The 20,178-nt window shown below is 44.7% G+C and overlaps 1 protein-coding gene across 1 annotated transcript in view; it reads right to left on the bottom strand.

The window, feature by feature from the left end:
* The window catches only part of LOC147122140 (uncharacterized), a 366,564-nt gene that overhangs the window by 307,314 nt on the left and 39,072 nt on the right, over positions 1–20,178 (bottom strand). The window contains exon 5 of the mRNA XM_085982904.1: positions 2,211–2,319. Within this exon, the coding sequence (XP_085839030.1) occupies positions 2,211–2,319 (109 nt within the window). The remainder of the gene's footprint in view (positions 1–2,210; positions 2,320–20,178) is intronic.

Here is a 20,178-nt window from a genome sequence, read left to right as displayed (position 1 = left end):
AGGCGAGAGGGAAGCCTGGTCATATCGTCACTCGTGTGCAAGGTGGGTTGTCGGAACCAGAGATCCAAATGAAACAGATATCCCCGCCGCAAAGGAGTTAATCAACGCAACATTCCAGAAGCTAACATCTGCATTCCAGGGAAATAAAGAAATTGATCCAACCATGCCGCTCATGAGAATGAGGTCATGTAAATTCTGAACGTTAATCCCGCACATAGACTTGAGCTATTTGACAAACTGGCTATTCAAAACAGTTAACTTGTTACCCATCGAAGGAATTACTCTTATAAGTAATCTCACCAATTTATAACCTCAGACTTTGATCACAGCTATAGTTAATACTCAGCACCCGTTCGTGCTGAAGAATAGTCCGTGTAACCTTTGCTACTCATTTTGTTTAGTAATTTTCCATTAATGGTTTGCTACTCAACTGCTTTGTTAGGTAACTGATTACATTTGTTAAAATATAGGTTTGGGAGAGAGTGTTTAGCGGGTCGAGGCTCAAGAGTTAAATGACCAAGTTTTTGCTAGAACTGCTGTTCTGCAAAATACACTGCTTTTAGACTCAAGCTGGCTTTTTGCAGGTGCAGGATGACAAACTATCACACATATCCTCGTTATTGCAAGCTAATTGTTATTGCTAGAAGGGATGGAAGAATGATTTGAAACTGTTTACATCGTTATCTCTTATCTCTTTTCTGACTTAGTATGCATACTAAGAACTCTTGAAATTTGTCGAAATATAATCAAATATTCACTATTCTTCAATATTAAGCTTTGCTAGATTGCAGTTTAATATTAAGCATGCTAATCTATAGTTTTATTACTTAAGTTTTATTTCTCTTCTGTTAGAATTAGGGAAAAGAAATGTTGAATCTAGGTTTTATTTACAGTTAGAAGTCGTCTTGTCTTCAAGGTCCATAGGGTGCATCATCAACTGCTGGAACAGAAAGCAGGAAAAAGCTTCTGCTAAGACTAAGCAACAGATAAGGGAGGCCCAAAGCCTGTGCTTGAACACAGACGTGCCAGCCCCGGTTGGATGGATTTTTATGCAGTTCCAGTTTTTGGGGTATATCCTAGGGGGTTTGGGGGTCTCGGTGTAGAAGGGCTACGGAGGGCACCAGACAGGTGAACAAGCATATGAGTAGGCGGTACGGGAAATGGGTCACTCCTTCTATGCAAATGACAACAACAGGTAATAGAATTCTCAATTGTACTTAGTAAACTACTGCTTAAATACTGTAATGTATTAATTCATACTTATGCCAAATAAAGCCATATAACTATAACCAATATGGTGTCAGCGTTGAACTATATAACAATTCCAAAAAGAACACGTTACAAAATGTTAACACATTTATGTATGGCTATTAAGTGTTCGTGAGTTCAACTTTAACTAAGTTGTGATTTGTAACCAATAAAGTGTGCTTAGTGGACGACCTGTGGTCTGGCTTTTTATTTGATGATTAGACTAACTCACTAACTCAGCAGCTTGAGGATAAGCTAATCGAAAGTTAGTAAATTAAATTCATTTTGATCCAAACTGGTTAGTGCAAGACAATTCAGTGTGCAGAGTCTGGCATCAATCATCTCGACTTTTGCTGGGAAGTAAAACCGCAGACGGTTCCTTAGGAATTAAAAGAGAGCTAAAGATTTGTCTTGTTACTGGCATATATTGGTCAGGATACCAAATCCCAGCTTTCTTACAGGTTGAGAAATATTTGTAAAGAACTCAATTTTGCTGAAAGGGCACAGAATACGGCAGTGCATCCTTTAGTGTGCTTAAAAAAAGGGATAGAAAATGAACTTATATTTAATGCACATTCTGTGCACAAAAAATTATTTCACCCCATGCCCATTTCACACTGCTACACAATTTTGCACAGCTGCATGATTAGTTAGAGAAATGCAGCTGTGTTCAATAAGATTAGCAAACATCAAAATAGGTAGCAATTTTAAACCAAAATTAGTTATTTTCACCCCAAATGAGTGACATTTTGCTGAATAGTAAAGAGGAACATTCTTCACAATCCCTTGCAATGAATTGCAGTATCAGCTAACACGTCTCAGACTCTTAATAGGTCAAAGGGGTAAAAGTAGAAAAAAAAAATCAGCATGCACATAACTAATAACGGCAAATCTAACTATAATGTAAAACCATGAGTAGAGCACAAAACATTAATGCAAGCACCTGCAATTTGTTGACATACCAGTGAATTCAGGACAGTATTTACAATGGTCATTTCTTGTGGCACACAGAGGATAATCCAAGTTTTCAGGTTCAACTTGATGTTTATAGTCTCTTTTCTCACAGTTTTCCTATAAAACATATTTTCCATAATCATCACATGAATGAGATTTAGTTACGTAACTGGAAACACTTAAAAAGGATAGCTAGATATAGACACACACCAGAATCCTGTTGTAGGCACTAAATTTGGGACAGATTAATGTACAACTCGATTTTCATAAATATTTACTATTCCCTAAACATTATGACAGCACTTCGTAATGTGACTTCAGTGGTTCAGAAGGATGACCTGTTGGAGGCAGAGCCTCTGCCCACTCCAAACAAATCCATTGGCATGAGGGGGCAAGGACATGGGCCCTGGCATTTCATCAGCAGTGCTCGGCCTACCAAGCTACTGATTAGCACAAGTGGGTCCTAACTAGGTATCCAGGTTAGGATTGTAGCCCGGACGCTGAAGGTTTTTTTTAAACTTTAAATTTAGTTACAAAGGGAAGAGCTAGGGTCATTTTTCAGTTATTTCAAGGAGTTTGGGGGGGTGGGGGGAACCCAGCAACCACCCACCCCAACTGGAAAGTTGTACTGCAACGTGCAGTCTTTGGGTGAAGGCGGACACCCCAGATGCACCTCTAGTGGTGTAGGTGAGTGGCTCTGGCGGAACCAGAACAGAGCATGTTGAGCAAGTGTTGATGACTCCTTTCATTATTTTACTAATGATTGGGAGGAGTTTGATAACTGGCTGGGTTAGATTCATTGGTTTTATGTGGATATATCCCTGGTGTCCTGGACAATATTTATCCCTCCACCAACATCAGTAAAAAAAGATTATCTGGTCATTATCACAATTCTGTTTGTGGGAGCTTGTTGTGTGTAAATTGGCTGCAGTGTTTCCTACATTACAACAGTGACTACACTTCAAAAAGTACTTAATTGGCTGTAAAGTGCTTTGGGATGTCCAGTGGTCATGAAAGGTGCTATATAAATGCAAGTCTTTCTTTTACTATTTTGTCTTTGTATAAGACCTTGATCAGGCCTCACTTGGAATAGTGTGTCAGTTTTGGTCTTCTCACATGATGGGTGAAAGAGGCTTTGGAAAGGGTGCAGTGGAGGGCCAGTAGACTAATACCTAGTATAAAGCATATTAGTTCTAAAGATAGGTTAAAAGTGTTGGGACTCTACACTTTACACTTTAGTGAAGCGTAGTCTTAGGAGTGATCTGATTGAGCTTTAAAAGATGATGAAGGGAATACATTGTGTTCCAGTTAACAGTTTATTCCAATAGGTTAGGGAAAACCAGGGTTGTGAAAGGCCAGACCTAGGTTAGATGTCAAGAGGTGGTTCCTTTCCCAGAGAATAGTGGACCACGAACGGGCTGCCGCCTCGTGCAGTGAATGTCAACTCGCTAAATTTCTTCAAGGGAGAGCTGGACCCGTTTGTGGTTGGAGCGGACGTCACTTCTTACAAAAAGTTACGTACTTCAGGGAATTCATGGCCAGAACGATCTCCTGAACTAGTTTTGATCGCCTGGCGGGTTCGGAGAGGAAGGTCCCAGATTTATGCACACCACCCCACCAAATTAGCACGGGTTTTTAACCTCTCCAAGGAGATCACATGGTTTCAGGTGGGGTAGAGTGTATATATAGTGTGCTACACAAGGTATCACAATTGTGTGGGACAAGCTGGATGGACCAAAGGGTCATTTTTCATATGTTCGTACATATCAGGGGGAACAATCAGGGCGAGCTAGAATAATGCTTTTACTGGGGACAAGGGCATCAAAGGTGGTGGTGAAAGAACGATTAAGCAACAAAACTTGTATTTATATAGTGCCTTTAACATAGTGAAAGACCCAAGGCACTTCAAAATTTGACATCGAGCTACATAAGGATATATTATTACAGGCTTGGTCAAGAGGTAGGTTTTAAGGAGCATCTTAAAGGAGAGAGAGGTTGAGAGGCAGAAGGTTTAGGGAGGGGATTTCAGAGCTTACGGCCTAAGCAGCTGAAGGCAGGGCCGCCAATGGTGTAGCAATGTAAATCAGGGATGCGCAAAAGGCCAGAATTGGAGGAGCGCAGAGACATCCAAGGCTTGTAGGACTGGAGGAGGTTACAGAGATAGTGAGGATTTGAAAACAAGGAAGAGAATTTTTAAAATCAAGACATTACCAGACCTGGAGCCAATGTAGGTCAGCAAGCACAGGAGTGATGGGTGAGTGGGACTTAATGTGAATTAGGATATGGGCAGCAAAGTTTTGGATGAGCTCAGGTTTAGAGGGTGCAAGGTGGGAGGTCAGCCAGGAGAACATTGGAATAGTTGAGTCTAGAGGTAACAAAGGCACTGATGAGGGTTTCAGCAGCAAATGAGCTGAAGCAGGGGCAGAGATGGGCAATGTTACAGAAATGGAAGTAGGCAATCTTAGTGACAGAGCGGATATGGGGTTGGAAGCTCAGCTCAGGATCAAATAGAATGTCGAGGTTGCAACAGTCTGGTTCAACCTCAGTTGCCAGGGAGAGAGATGGAGTCAGTGGCTAGGAAACAGAGTTTGTGGCAGGGACTGAAGACAATGGCTTTGGTCTTCTCAATATTTAGTTGGAGGAAATTTCTGCTCATCCAATATTGGATGTCGGACAAGCAGCGTGACAAATCAGAGGCAGTGGAAGGGTCGAGAGAGGTGGTGGTGAGGTAGAGATGGATGTCATCAGCATATACGTGGAACCCGACATTGTGTTTTTGGATGATGCTGCCGAAGGGCAGTATGTAGATGATAAATAGAAGGGGGCCAAGGATAGATCCTTGGGAACTCCAGAGGTAACAGCGTGGGAGTAGAAAGAGAAGGCATTTCAAGGTGATTCTCTGGCTACAACTTGATGGATAGGAGTGGAACCAGGCGACTGCAGTTCCACCCAGCTGGATGATGGAGAGGCGTTGGAGGAGGATGGTGTGGTCAACCATGTCAAAGGCTGCAGACGGGTCGAGAAGGATGAGAAGAGATAGCTTACCACGGTCACAGTCACATAGGATGTCATTTGTAACTTTGAGAAGGGCCATTTCAGTGCTGTGGCAGGGGTGGAAACCTGATTAGAGGGATTCAGAGTTGCGGGAAAGATGGGCATGGATTTGGGAGGCAACAACACGTTCAAGGACTTGAGACGAAAAGCGAGGTTGGAGATGGGGTGGTAGCTTGCAAGGATGCAGTGGTCAAGGGTGGTTTTTTTTTTTTTTTTTTTTTTTTTTTTTTTTTTTTTTGAGGACAGGGTGATGGCAAATTTGAAGGATTTGAAGGAGATCAACAGCTGCAGAAGTATTATGACAAATGGAGGGCAAAAGGCTAGACAATTGGGAGTTTGAAATTGCAGTTCCAAGTGACTTGAGGGAGATTTTTTTCTAGGGGCATACACAGAAGAAAGCAGTGTTGGAAGGGGGACGCGAGTGGTGAGGGATCAAGTAAGTTATCAAAGATGGCCGTGTCTGTGATTGAGGCAATGATAGATTCTTGAGATAGCAAGGTTGGGGAGGAAGCTATGAATATGGGTGGGACAATTTATATGTAGGGAGAGGTTAAGCAGGGATAGGAGGGCAGTGAAAACAGAGCAGAGATGGCAAGGTGAATTGAGGGAGATTGAAATCGCCATGGATGAGGAGTTCAATGCCGATGCTGAGGGAGGAAAGGAGTGAGGATACCTTAATGAGTAACAAGAGGTGGGGCTTGGGATGGTGGTAACGAATGAGGATTTTAAAAGAGAGAGGAGAAAGGGGTGGAACAAGGTTAGGTGCTCAGAGGAAAAAGTGCTAGAGGAATAGGAGGAGAGACCAAAGTGTTATTTAGTAATAAGGGCCACACCACCACTATGGCAGTCTGGGCAGGGCAGATGGTAGGGAGGCTTCATTAAAGGAGCATGGTTCCACCACCCATGAGTCAAATTTCCATCAAAGCCATGATGTCAATGCATTCATCCACAGTAACATTATGGATAGCAAGGGCCTTGCTTACAAGTGAATGGTCATTCTGGAGGGAAATGCAGATCTGGAGGTGATTGTTGATTCACTGCCAGAGTTCAAGGGGGCAGTGGGTGGGGTGAGCGGGATATGGAGGATGGAGAGATTAGTCCCAGGTGGGAATACTGGATGGATAGATTGGCAAGGGAGAAGGATGGGGTAGGTGCTTGTAATGACAGAGCAATGGGTGCTTCAATGGGCCCTTTAAAGGATGCCGAGAGAGAAAAGTGGGTAGCTGTGGGTTTATTCAGAGGTTGCAAACCTGGGATGACGGCAGGAGAACAGAAAAGCAGATGTGTATGGATAGGTTGGGGTAGGGATTGCTGGTCAAAGTACTCGAGAGGGAAGAAATTAAAAGGTAGCATGATTGGGTGACAGGAAGGAGAAGAGACAGGAGAAAAGGGCTCAAAAGCAGTCAAAAGAAAAGAAACAAAATGAGAGATAGATTAATGGGCATGGGTCTGGAGCCAAAATGTGCACACAAATGTACCTAGAGGGAAGTCAGGGTACATAGGCATGGCAAAGATTAAAAAAGAGGTATGCCCTGGTTGTAACTAGAGAATAGGGAGGAGATGATAAGACAGAGTTCAAAGTTAAAGTTAATTTTGAGCATGGACGAACCAATGTCCAAATTAAAAGACAGATGTGGAAGGTGATTAAGTCCAGGAGCTGTTTGAGGGGCGGGCCATCAGTGGGCCCATTGCTGGAGATGCTCCAGTGGAAAATGGAGAGCTTAGGAGCTATGAAGTCAACCAAGCCAGCATATCTTGGTCCAGGGCTTTGGCCGAAGTGAGTAGTAGCCTCAGTAATTAGTCGTGGGGTCCAGTGTACCTGCATAGTAATGAGGAGCAGTGGGACTGAAAGCCAAGGGCCTAGAGCAGGAAAGCCCAGTGAACCTGGGGTCAGTGAAAATTAAATCCCAGGATTAATGCAGATGAGGGAGCTGGTCTGAAGAGTTGTAGGGAGGTGAGGAGCACAAACGATCTGGAGCAACAGTGGGAACTTGAGGACCAATCCCACCCAGTCGAGCAAAGGGCGACGGAGGAGTGCTGAAGGATGAGTGGAGTCAGTGGCTGTGGGAACCAAGTGGCAAAGCAAAGGTCATTTGGAGCGCAAGCAGATCAAAGCCAGCTCAATGTTGAGTGAACACTTACCGGCAGTGAAGCAGGAAACTAAGGAAATAGGGCAGGTACTAGAATAGAGGCAGCCCAGGAGAGAATAAAAATCCTGTAGAAAGCGGCGGCAGCAGTGAAGGTCACTATGGTCCAGAAGCCAGTAAATGGACTTTGAGCATAATCCCTCTGATAGATCAACCCCACCATATCCCTCAATGCTTTCTCTCCTCAAAATTACATAATTGTCTACATCAGTAGCCATCCCTGGTAAATTATTTCACAAAATTATAGCCTATATTTGCTTCTGACTTTGCTTCTTATCCCCAACTTGCTCATTTTAACTTGAGCTCCCTAATATTTATAGCCCATCGTGAATAATGGCCCAGAAATTCGAGTCGGGGGCTTCCCGCAGGTGCAAGCCCCCGATCTGCACTTACCTTGCACGCCAGCCGTTGAGCTGTAGGGCCCCGTGGAATTCCGATCCGGGGCCTGGTCCAGCTGCCGGCGCGCAGTGCTTGCGTATCCCAGGGGCGCAGTTAGTTCGATGCGTCCCCTGGGATTACGTGGGCCATGGGCAGCCAATCGGAGCAGGGAATGCTTCATTCATAAGTCTGACAGGAAGTGCTGTCAAGACTTAAATACTACGGCCCCAAAATAGCACTCAACCTTCAAATAATTTTTTGTTTTAAATCACTTTTTAAATAAACTATAAATTACATGAAATAACTATTTTAAACAATAATTTAAATTTTTGAAAAAAATAATTTTATATTCCAACGGGGCTAAAAATAAACTTACCTTGCTTTAAAGTATTTAAAAATAATAAACTTGTGGAAAAAATGTTTTAATTTTAATTAATTCACCACTTACCTTGTAAAAAGCAGGCCTTACGCCTGCTTTTTATATTTCTAAATTCTGCAGGCTTATGTTCCTGGAGAAGCCTGTAAAAAAAAACTACGTTTGATGCGCACGCGCAGCCTCCCCCGCGCACGCGTTCAACCTCTGAACCTCTTCGTTCAGAGGAACGGAAGTGCCGGTTTCCCGCGCATGCGCAGTGCATGCAGGAAACTGGCACTTCCATCGGGCCTACGGGTGAGTACCCCGTGCGTACTCACCCGTGGAGACCCGAATTTCTGGGCCTATATTCCCAGTTCAACTATGTCAATTCCTTTCAAAGTCTGGAAGACCTAAATTTAAACAGTTTCTGAAGATTCTTTTTACACTCACTTCCCATTGCACCTCCATCCCCACCCGCAACCACCCACCCCCAGTCAAGTTGATTGGCCTCCTTCTGTGCTGTATGATTCTATGACTTCAGCCCAGGAGAAAGCATATTTCTATCCAATATCCACAGAGCAGCAAAGTAAAGATGAGAAACCAGCAATGCATTGAAGTACAGTCATAAGCTCAGCAGGTAATAGCAGCAGGTGGAAGATAGGCTGTAGGCTACAAAAGGTTACCTTAAAATTTGAAGCAACAGAATAGCTTAGCAATGAGAAACATAGAACATAGGAGCAGGAGTAGGCCATTCGGCCCCTCGAGCCTACTCCGCCATTCAATGAGATCATGGCTGATCATCCAAACTCAGTACCCTGTCCCTGCCTTCTCCCCATATCCCTTTAGCCTTAAGAAATATATTTAACTCCTTCTTGAATATATTTAATGAATTGGCCTCAACTGCCTTCTGTGGTAGAGAATTCCACAGGTTCACCACTCTCTGGGTGAAGAACTTCCTCCTCATCTCTGTCCTAAATGGCTTACCCCTTATCCTTAGACCGTGACCCCTAATTCTGGACTCCCCTGCCATCGGGAACATCCTTCCTGCATCTAGTCCGTCTAGTCCGGTTAGAATTTTATAAGTTTCAATGAGATCCCCTCTCATTCTTCTAAACTCCAGCGAGTACAAGCCCAATCGACCCAATCTCTCCTCATACGTCATTCCTGCCATCCCAGGTATCAGTCTGGTGAATCTTCGCTGCACTCCCTCCATGGCAAGAACATCCTTCCTCAGATAAGGCGACCAAAACTGCACACAATACTCAAGGTGTGGTCTCACCAAGGCCCTGTACAACTGGAGCAAGATATCCTTGTTCCTGTACTCGAATCCTCTCGCTACGAAGGCCAACATACCATTTGCCTTCTTAACCGCCTGCTGCACCTGCATGCTTACCTTCAGCGACTGGTGCACAAGGACACCCAGGTCTCGTTGCACTTCCCCTTCTCCCAATCTATTGCCGTTCAGATAATAATCTGTCTTCCTATTTTTGCCACCAAAGTTGATAACCTCGCATTTATCCACATTATACTGCATCTGCCATGCATGTGCCCCAATCACCCAACCTGTCCAAATCATACTGAAGTTTCTAGGCATCCTCCTCACAGCACACACGCCCACCCAGCTTTGTGTCGTCTGCAAACTTGGAGATATTACATCTAGTTCCCTCGTTTAGATCATTAATATATATTGTGAATAGCTGGGGTCCTAGGACCGATCCCTGCAGTACCCCACTAGTCACTGCCTGCCACTCGGAAAAAGACCCATTTATTCCAACTCTTTGCTTCCTGTCTGCCAACCAGAAGGCAGCTGAGTTTTACAGTATAGTCCAGCAGAGCACCGTAATCCTGATAAGAGGAATCCAGGAGTTTGGGGAAGTCAAATTTGAGCAGAGTTCAAGCCACTGAAAAGAACACAATAAAAACGGAACAAGCAGGGTCAGGAATGGGCAATGTGCTCTGTGTGGGTAGCTTTAAACTTGTAGTTTAAGCTAAAATGTATTCACATGTGGATCTTAACCAGTGGAGGAGAAAAGATGGCAATGGATAGAGTTGCAAAAGGAGAGAAGTTAAATGGAGACAAAATTAGGCTGCTTTCCTGGACCCGAATGGTGGGACTCACTTTTGCCTGACAGGATGCTGTTACACTTCAACTCACTTGACATGCTGGACTCCAGAGCTATAGCATGATTACATTTATCCTACTGTCTTTTAACATGTTCATTAACATTTTTACTTGAAGGCCTCAGCCACTCAAAAACTAGGGCTTGCTTTTGATATTTTTGACCAGAGGTGTAATGCTGTTACCTAAATCATAGAATAGTACAGCACAGAAGGAGGCCATTCAGCCCATCAAATTTGCACCGGCTCTTTCGAAGAGCAATAAAGTTAGTCCCACTCCCCCACTCTTTCCCCAGATCCGTACAATTTTTTCTCCAAGTATTTATCCAATTCTCTTTAGAAGGCTACTATTGAATCCGTATCCACCAACCCATCAGGCAGTGCATTCCAAATCCTAACCACTCATTGTGTAAAAAAGTTTTTCCTTATGTCACTGCTGGTTCTTTTGCCAATCACCTTACACCTGTGCCCTCTGGTTATTGTCCCTTCAACCATTGGAAACAGTTTCTCTTTATTAACACTATCTAAACACTCCATGATTTGAAACACCTCTATCAAATCTCCTCTTAGCCTTCTCTGCTCTAAGGAGAACAACCCCAGCTTCTCTAGTCTATCCACGTAACTGTAATCCTTCATCCCTGGAACCATTCTAGTAAATCTCTTCTGTACCCTCCCCAAAGCCTTCCCATCCTTCCTAAAGTGAGGTGCGCAGAATTGGCCACAATATTCCAGCTGTAGCCGAACTAGTGTTTTATATAGGTTTAGCATAACTTCCTGGCTTTTGTACTCTATGCCTCTATTTATAAAGCCCAGGATCACATACTTTATTAACTGCTTTGTTAACCTGTCCTGCCACCTTCAAAGATTTGTTCACAATTACCCCTAGGTCTCTCTTCATTCTTCCTACCAAACTGCATCACCTCATACTTTTCTGCATTGAATTTCATTTGCCCTGTGCCCACCCATTCCACCAATCTGTATGTCCTATTGAAGTCTATTACTATCTTCCCCACTGTTTACTACACTTCCATGATTCAGGTCATCTGCAAATTTCAAAATTGTGCCATGTACCTCACCCCCCAAAGTCCAAGTCGTTCATGTATATCAAAAATAGCAATGGTCCAAGCACTGAACTTTGGGGGAACACCACTGTATACCTCCCTCCAGTCCGAAAAACAGCCATTCACCTGTTTTCTATCCCTTAACCAATTTTGTATCCATGCTGCTACTGCCCCTTTTCAATTTTGCTAACAAGCCTAATATGTTGTACTTTACCAAACACCTTTTAAAAGTCCACATACACATCAACTGCCCTGCCCTCATCTACCCTCTCTGTTATCTCATCAAAAAACTCATCAAGTCAGTCAAATATGATTTGCCCTCAACAAATCTGTGCTGGCTCTCCTTTATTAGTCCAGACTTGTCCAAGTAGCTGTTAATTTTCTCCCAGATTGTTTCAAAAAGTTTCCCCATCACTGACATTAGACTAATTGGCCTGTAGTCGCCAAGTTTATCCTTCTCCCCTTTTTTGAACAAGGGTATAACATTTGCAATCCTCCAGTCCTCTGGCACCACCCTTGTATCGAAGGAGGATTGGAAGATTATGGCCAGCACCTCCGCAATTTCTACCCTTACTTCCTTCAACAAACTGGGATGCATCCCATCCGGACCGAGTGACTTATCCACTTTAAGTACTGCCAGCCTTTCTAGTATCTCCTCTATCTTTTTTTTATTTAATCCAGTATCCTGACAACCTCCTCATTTACCATAGCTTTGGCAAAGTCCTCTTCCTTGGTAAACACCGATGTAAAGTACATATTTAGTGCCTCAACCATGCCTTCTGCCTCCACCAATAGATCTCCATTTTGGTCCCTAAATCGGTCCCACCGCTCATCTGACAACCTTTTACTCTTAATATACCTACAGAAGACCTTTGCATTTCCTTTTATGTTAGCCGCCAAACTATCCTTGCAGCACTCCATTCTCTCAGATCCAACCCCAACATTGTCATTAAACCTGCTGACAAGGGTGGTGCTGTTGTTTTTTTTTCATTCATTGATGGGATGTGGGCATCGCTGGCTAGGTCTGCATTTAGTGCCCATCCCTAATTGCCCGTGAGAAGGTGGTGGTGAGCCGCCTTCTTGAACCGCTGCAGTCCATATGGTGTAGGTACACCCACAATGCTGTTAGGAAGGGAGTTCCAGGATTTTGGCCCAGCGACAGTGAAGGAACGGCGATACAGGTCCAAGTCAGGATGGTGTGTGGCTTGGAGGGGAACTTGTAGGTGGTGATGTTCCCATGCGTCTGCTGCCCTTGTCCTTCTAAGTGGTAGAGGTCGCGGGTTTGGAAAGTGATGTTGAAGGAGCTTTGGCGAGTTGCTGCAGTGCATCTTGTAGATGGTACACACTGCAGCCACAGTGCGCCGGTGGTGGAGGGAGTGAATGTTGAAGGTGGTGGATGGAGTGCCAATCAAGCGGGCTGCTTTATCCTGAATGGTGTCGAGCTTCTTGAGTGTTGTTGGAGCTGCACTCATCCAGGCAAGTGGAGAGTATTCCATCACACTCCTGACTTGTGCCTTGTAGATGGTGGAAAGGCTTTGGGGAGTCAGGAGGTGAGACATTCGCCGCAGAATTCCCAGCCTCTGGCCTGCTCTTGTAGCCACAGTATTTATATGGCTGGTCCAGTTCAGTTTCTGATCAATGGTAACCCCCAGGATGTTGATAGTGGGGGATTCAGCGATGGTAATGCCATTGAATGTCAAGGGGAGATGGTTAGAGTCTCGCTTGTTGGAGATGGTCATTGCCTGGCACTTGTGTGGTGCGAATGTTACTTGTCACTTGTCAGCCCAAGTCTGAATGTTGTCCAGGTCTTGCTGCATATTGACACGGACTGAGTCAGTATCTGACGAGTCTCGAATGGTGAACAGTGTGCAATCATCAGCAAACATCCCCACTTCTGACCTTATGATGGAGGGAAGGTCATTGATGGAACAGCCTAGGACACTGCCCTGAGGAACTCCTGCAGTGATGTTATGTGATTGAGATGAATGACCTCCAACAACCACAGCCAACTTCCTTTGTGCAAGGTATGATTCCAACCAATGGAGAGTTTTCCCCTTGATTCCCATTGACTTCAGTTTTGCTAGGGCTCCTTGATGCCACACTCGATCAAATGCTGCCTTGATGTCAAGGGCAGTCACTCTCACCTCACCTTTTGAGTTCAGCTCTTTTGTCCATGTTTGGACCAAGGCTGTAATAAGGTCAGGAGCTGAGTGGCCCTGGCGGAACCCAAACTGGGCGTCAGTTAGCAGGTTATTGCTGAGTAAGTGCCCCTTGATAGCACTGTCGACGACACCTTCCATCACTTGTTGTTTGGCAAACCGACCTCTACCGAGCGGAGGCTGAACATCAACTCTCCGACACCTCCTCCTACCTCACCCTGGACCATGACCCCACTACCAAACATCAAGCCACCGTTTCCAAGACGGTCACTGACCTCATCTCCTCTGGAGATCTTCCCTCCAAGGCCGCCAACCTCATAGTTCCCCAACACCGCACAGCCCGCTTCTACCTCCTTCCCATGATCCACAAACAGGACTGCCCTGGTAGACCCATCGTTTCAGCCTGTTCTTGCCCCACAGAACTTCTCTTCCTATTTCGACCATTTTTTTCTCCTTGTCCAGTCTCTTCCCACCTACATCCACGACTCTTCCGGCGCCCTCCGCCACTTTAACAGTTTACAGTTTCCTGGCCCCAAACGTCTCCTTTTCACTATGGACGTCCAATCCCTCTATACCTCCATCCCCCACCAGGATGGCCTGAGGGCACTCTGCTTCTTCCTGGAACAGAGGCCCAACCAGTCCACATCCACCACCACCCTCCTCCCGCCTGGCTAAACTTGTTCTCACATTGAACAACTTCTCCTTTGACTCCACTCTCTTGCTCCAAATTAAAAGGTGTTGCTACAGGAACCCGCATAGGTCCTAGCTATGCCTGCCTTTTCGTGGCATATGTGGAACATTCTTTGTTCCAGTCCTACTCAGGTACCTTCCCTCACCTTTTTTCCCAGTACATAGATAACTGTATCGGTGCCGTTTTCTGCTCTCACCCTGAACTAGAAAATTTTCACTTTGCTTCCAATTTCCACCCTTCCCTCACCTTCACATAGTCCATCTCCGACTCTTCTCTTCCCTTCTTCGACTTCTCTGTCTCCATCTCTGGGGATAGACTATTGACAAACATTCACTACAAGCCCACTGACTCCCACAGCTACCTGGACTAGACTTCCTCCCACCCCACCTCCTGTAAGGACTCTATTCCACTCTCCCAGTTTCTCCGTCTCCGCCGCATCTGTTCCGACGATGCCACCTTCCATACTATTGCTTCCGACAGGTCTTCCTTTTTCCTCAACCGCATTTCTGCTCTCACCCCTTCCCCTCCCTCCCGGAACCACGATAACGTTCCCCTTGTCCTCACCTTTCACCCCACCAGCCTCGACATTCAACAGATCATCCTCCGCCATTTCCGCCACCTCCAGCGTGATCCCACCACCAAACACAACTTCCCCTCACCTCCCCGTTCAGCATTCCGAAGGAACTGCTCCCTCCGCAACACCCTGGTCCACTCCTCTATCACCCTCAACACCCCTTCCCCTTTGCCCGGCACCTTCACGTGCAAGCGCAGGAGATGCAACACATGCCCTTTTACCTCCTCCCTTCCCACTGTCCAGGGCCCCAAACACTCCTTCCAGGTGAAACAGCAATTTACTTGTACTTCTTGCAATTTAGTATACTGTATTCGCTGCTCACTATGCAGTCTCCTCTACATTGGGGAGACCATACGCAGATTGGGTGATCGCTTTGCGGAACACCTCCATTCAGTCCGTAAGGGTGATCCCGAGCTTCCGGTCACCTGTCACTTTAATTCCCCGCTCCACTCCCACTCTGACCTCTCCATTCTCAGCCTCTTACACTGTTCCAATGAAGCTCAACATAAGCTCGAGGAACAGCACCTCAGCTTTCGATTAGGCACTTTACAGCCTTCTGGACTCAACATTGAGTTCAACAATTTCAGACCATAACCTCTGCCCCTATCATTTTTTTCCTCTTCCCCCACATGGCAGCTGTCGATCATTCAGCCATTGCCATTTACACTTCATCTAGAGCCATCTTTTGTTTCTTAACTTGTCCCATTACCATCCCCTTTTGTCTCTTAATCTCTCCTGCCTTCCATCCTATCACAGACCTTCCCTTTTGTTCTTTCCTCCCCTCCACTCTTTCCCTGCCCCTACACTTGCTTAAAAACCTGTCCCATCGCCAGCTTTTTCCAGTTCTGACGAAGGGTCATCAACCTGAAACGTTAACTGTTTCTCTCTCCACAGATGCTGCCTAACCTGCTGAGTATTTCCAGCATTTTCTGTTTTTATTTCAGATTGCCAGCATCTGCAGTATTTTGCTTTTGTATTCTTGTACTGTCTATTTGCTGCTCTTATTTCCTTTTCCACTTGTCCTCTGCACTTTTTATATTCAGCCTGATTCTTCCTTGTATTATCAGGCTGACATCATACGCCCCCTTTTTCTGCTTCATCCTACTCTCTAACTCCTTAGTCATCCAGGGAACTCTGGCTTTGGTTGCCCTCCCTTTCCCCCTTGTGGGAATGTACCTGGACTGCAATGTTTCCCTCTAAACTGTGCAACCATCTGCAAGATTCCACACAGGCCGCTCACTGGCTTTTCCATTCAAAATACCGCGCATGCACAGAAATTTAAAGGGACCATACATTAAAAGAAACAGGCCACACAGAACAAAGCGCAGCTTACAGGCAGGGAACATTGCTCGACTGTACCCGAACTATCTCCTCATTGCTGCATTACATTTCTGCCTGCCAGTCTTTCACTCCAATATACCTGGGCCAGATCCCTCCTCAATTTGCTGAAATTAGCCCTCCTCCAGTTAAGTATTTTTATTCCAGCTTGCTCCTTGTCCTTTTCCATAGCTAATCTAAACTTCACAATGCTATGATCACTATTCCCGAGGTGCTCCCCCACTGACAATCTCCACTTGACTCACTACATTCCCCAGGACTTGATCCAGCAATGCCTCCTTCCTCGTTGGGCAGGGAAAATATTGATGAAGAAAATTCTCTTGAACGCACTTCAGAAATTCCTCCCCTTCTTTGTCTTTAACACAATCACTGCCCCATTCAATATTGGGTAGTTAAAGTCTCCCATTATCACTACTTCACAGTTCATGCACCTCTCAATAATTTCTTTGCAAATCTGCTCCTCCATCTCCTTTCCACTATATGGTGGCCTATAAAATACACCGGCCTAAAAATACACCAAGTAATTCTTCTATTGTTTCTTAACTCCAACCAAATAGATTCTGTCTTTGACCTCTCAAGGACATTCTCTCTTTCTAGCACTAATATTTTCCTTAATCAAAACTGCTACCTCTCTTTTTTTCCTTCCCTATATTTCCTGAATACCTTGTACCAGGAATATTAAGCATCCAATCCTCCACCTTTTTGAGCCAGGTCTCAGTTATTGCCACTACATCATATTGCCACATGGAGCTCACCAACCTTATTAACCACACCATGCATTTACACACGTGCATTCCAAACCCATTTGTATTTTCCATCATCCCACGTAAACTCTTATTTTTAACTCCAACTGTCTCTCCCAGTCCTCTGTGCACCTTGTTTCTATTTTTTAAATACTACATTTTGGTGCCCAAACCCCTGCCGAGTTAGTTTTAAGCCCTCCGCCACAGCACTAGTTAAGCTGCCCGCGAAGATATTGGCCCCAGCTCTGTTCAGGTGCAATCCTTCCATTTTGAACAGGTCCCTCCTGCCACAGAACTGGTCCCAATAATCTGAAGCCCTCCCTCTGCACCATGTCTCTAGCCACACATTAACCTGCCGTATCCTCCTATTTCTACTCTCTCTAGCACGTGGCACTGGGAGTAATCCAGAGATTACTACCTTTGAGGTCCTGTTTTTAAACTTCCTCCCTAGCTCCTTAAACTCTAACTGCAGGAGCTCAACTCTCTTTCTCCCTATGTTGTTGGTTCAGACATGGACCACAACTTATGGCTCTTCCCCTTCTCCCTCCCCCCAGCAGCCCCTGCAAAATGTTCTGCACCCTCTCCGTGATGTCCCTTACCCTGGCACCAGGAAGGCAACATACCATACAGGTCTCACGCAGCCTTAACAAAACTGCTGGTCTGTCCCCCTGACTATTGAATCCCCAATTACTACTGCGTTCCTACACTTTTGCTGTACCCCACCCCTGTGCAGTTCAGAGTCTAATGGTGCCAGACTTCGAACTGCATTCCTTCGAGGTGTTGTCACCTTCACTGATATTCAATGCTGAATATTGGTTTGTGTGTGCCACACTCCCGGAGGATTCGTGCATTGCCTGTTTCTTCCTACCCTTCTGGGTGGCCACCCACTTGCTATTCTGAACTCTCTGGCTATGGGGTGACCACCTCCTGCAGTACAATGCAGCAGTCGGGGACCACTGGGGATTGTCTCCGGCAATTGAGGTGTCGTGGGGGGAGGAGACAACGGATCGCGGGGATGAGATCTCAGATCGCGGAAAGTTTACTTGAGGAGCTGGGGAGAAGAACTTCTGCTCCTCCTGGAAAGCACTTACCTGCTGGATCTGGCAGTCCCCATCTCGCTTTAGTTGTTGGGTTTCCCCGAGCGCTGGGAAACCCAGCCCACAACCTTTAAATTTAGATGCCTGCCAAAATCTAAGGAATGCAGCCTCATTAACATTAAAATCACTGACCCGCCTCTCCAGATTGGGTTACTTGGCTTACCAGAAAACTGCCCCAGTTAAACTGGAAGTAGGCACGTTTCCGCCAAGTTTCACATTTTTTTCAAAATTAAATCCCCCTCCCGGGAGTTAAAATTCCCCCTACTATCACTGCCATACCTTCAGTTTCCACAATTAAACTCCCTCCTTAAACCAGAGTGGTCTTACCTTTTCCCTTTTGCACCTTCCCACTACACTTTTTATATTTCTCACAATTATCTTTAGTATTGTTAGCCATAATTTTATCATATGCCTCCCTTTAAGTTTCAGTTTAGTTTTGACCTGCCCATTTATTTATCCATAACTCTATCCATTGATCGTTGATGTACCCCTTTTTCACCTTATAGGAATATATTTATTTTGTATTCTATCCATCTCGTATATGAAGAATTCCCAGTTCTCATCCATCAACCCTTTTTTTTAAAAACTTGTCTGGTAAGTTAATTAGGGCCAGATCTAATTTTTCACTGCACTTTTCCCTCTTGCAGTCCAGCACACCTATCTTAACTCTAAATTATCCTTTTCTCTTTTACACTGATCTGAACTATATTGTGATCAATATTTCCCATCTATTTTCCTACTCTTGCATCAGTTATTTGCCCCATTTCATTTCCAAAAACAAAATTAAGTAATGCTTGTTGGGCTAGAAACACTGATCTAAAAAGTAAATCTTGGATACATTCTAAAAAGCTTTCCCCAATTGCAATACCTTTATCCCAGTCTATTTTGACTATAATATACCCCCAAAAGTTATTGCCCCGTTGTTCTTTCTTGTGTGTTATATAACATTGTAATGAGAGAACAGATGCTTTCAACGTTATAAATCAATGGAGAGTAGGGCTCTACAAGTGTATCGAAGCATATGAGAGAACTCCTTTGTGGCTGACCTCTGTGACCTGCACTGATGATCAGAACACAGTGTACCATAGCAATCCAGATATCTGTCTGAGGCATGTAGCTGCAATAGAACTGTATAGGTTAACACATGAATATGTAATGTTCAATCCTATTCGCAACCAGTATTTGTCCCACTTTTCTTTGAAGGAATTAATTGACATAGCAGCAATTGTTTTTGCTGGGTCTGGTCCCACTACTCTGCAGAAATTTCTACTCTGCTTGGAGGCTTGTTAATTTAAAATATTATTAGTCCTGCATTCAAAATCCAAGTCAAATTGCTTATTTCCATTGCATTATTTGTCACTCAGCAAGACTGCCAGCAGTAAGCGAATGGATGGATTGGGGGGCAGGGGTTGCACAAAGGTCAAAGGAAGAGAACATTCCAGGGGGTTAGAGATAGCGAAGGAAAAGCTTACAAAAGGGTCAAATAATTTTTTTTAATTTATTCGTTCTCAGGATATGGGCATCGCTGGCATGGCCAGTATTTATTGCTCATCCCTAATTGCCCTTGAGGTGGTGGTGAGCCGCCTTCTTGAACCGCTTCAGTCCTTGCCGTGAAGGTACTCCCACAGTGCTGACTTTGTCGTAGCGGTTTGGGTACAACTTACTCGGCCATTTCAGAGGGCAGTTAAAAGTCAACCACATTGTTGTGGGTCTGGAGTCACATATAGGCCAGACCAGCGAAGGACGGAAGATTTCCTTCCCTAAAGGACATCAATGAACGAGATGGGTTTTTACAACAATTTCATGGTCACCATTACCGATACTAGCTTTTTATTCCAGATTAATTTAATTAACTGAATTTAAATTCCCCAGCTGTCGTGGTGGGATTTGAATTCACATCTCTGGATTATTAGTCCAGGCCTCTGGATTACTAGTCCAGTAACATAACCACTATGCTACCGTTCCCATTTCAAATGAGATATGTTTCGGGACCATATCAGCAAGAATAGCCATTTCTCCAAGGTTTCCACCAATCTTCCATCCAATGGAGAATAGCAATCAGATGGGCCCAAAAAGGCTTCAAGATCTGGTTAAGGAGTCAAAAAATATTGGAGGTGTGGTGTATGTAACCTGTTCCACCTTAAGAGAACTACCTTAAGAGATGTACTACTTTCTCTTGGCTGCTGTATACTGTAATACCGGTGGTGACCACACCGGTATATAAGTGTTGTGTAGGGATTTGCTGGGCAGTTCAGCCCTGA

This window comes from Somniosus microcephalus, chromosome 3 (genome assembly GCF_052327205.1).
Source record: "Somniosus microcephalus isolate GS21.2 chromosome 3, FLI_Smic_1.0, whole genome shotgun sequence".
NCBI classification, from domain to species: Eukaryota; Metazoa; Chordata; class Chondrichthyes; order Squaliformes; family Somniosidae; genus Somniosus; species Somniosus microcephalus.
Note: the sequence above shows the minus strand (reverse complement) of the source record. Positions and strands in the feature narration are given on the sequence as shown.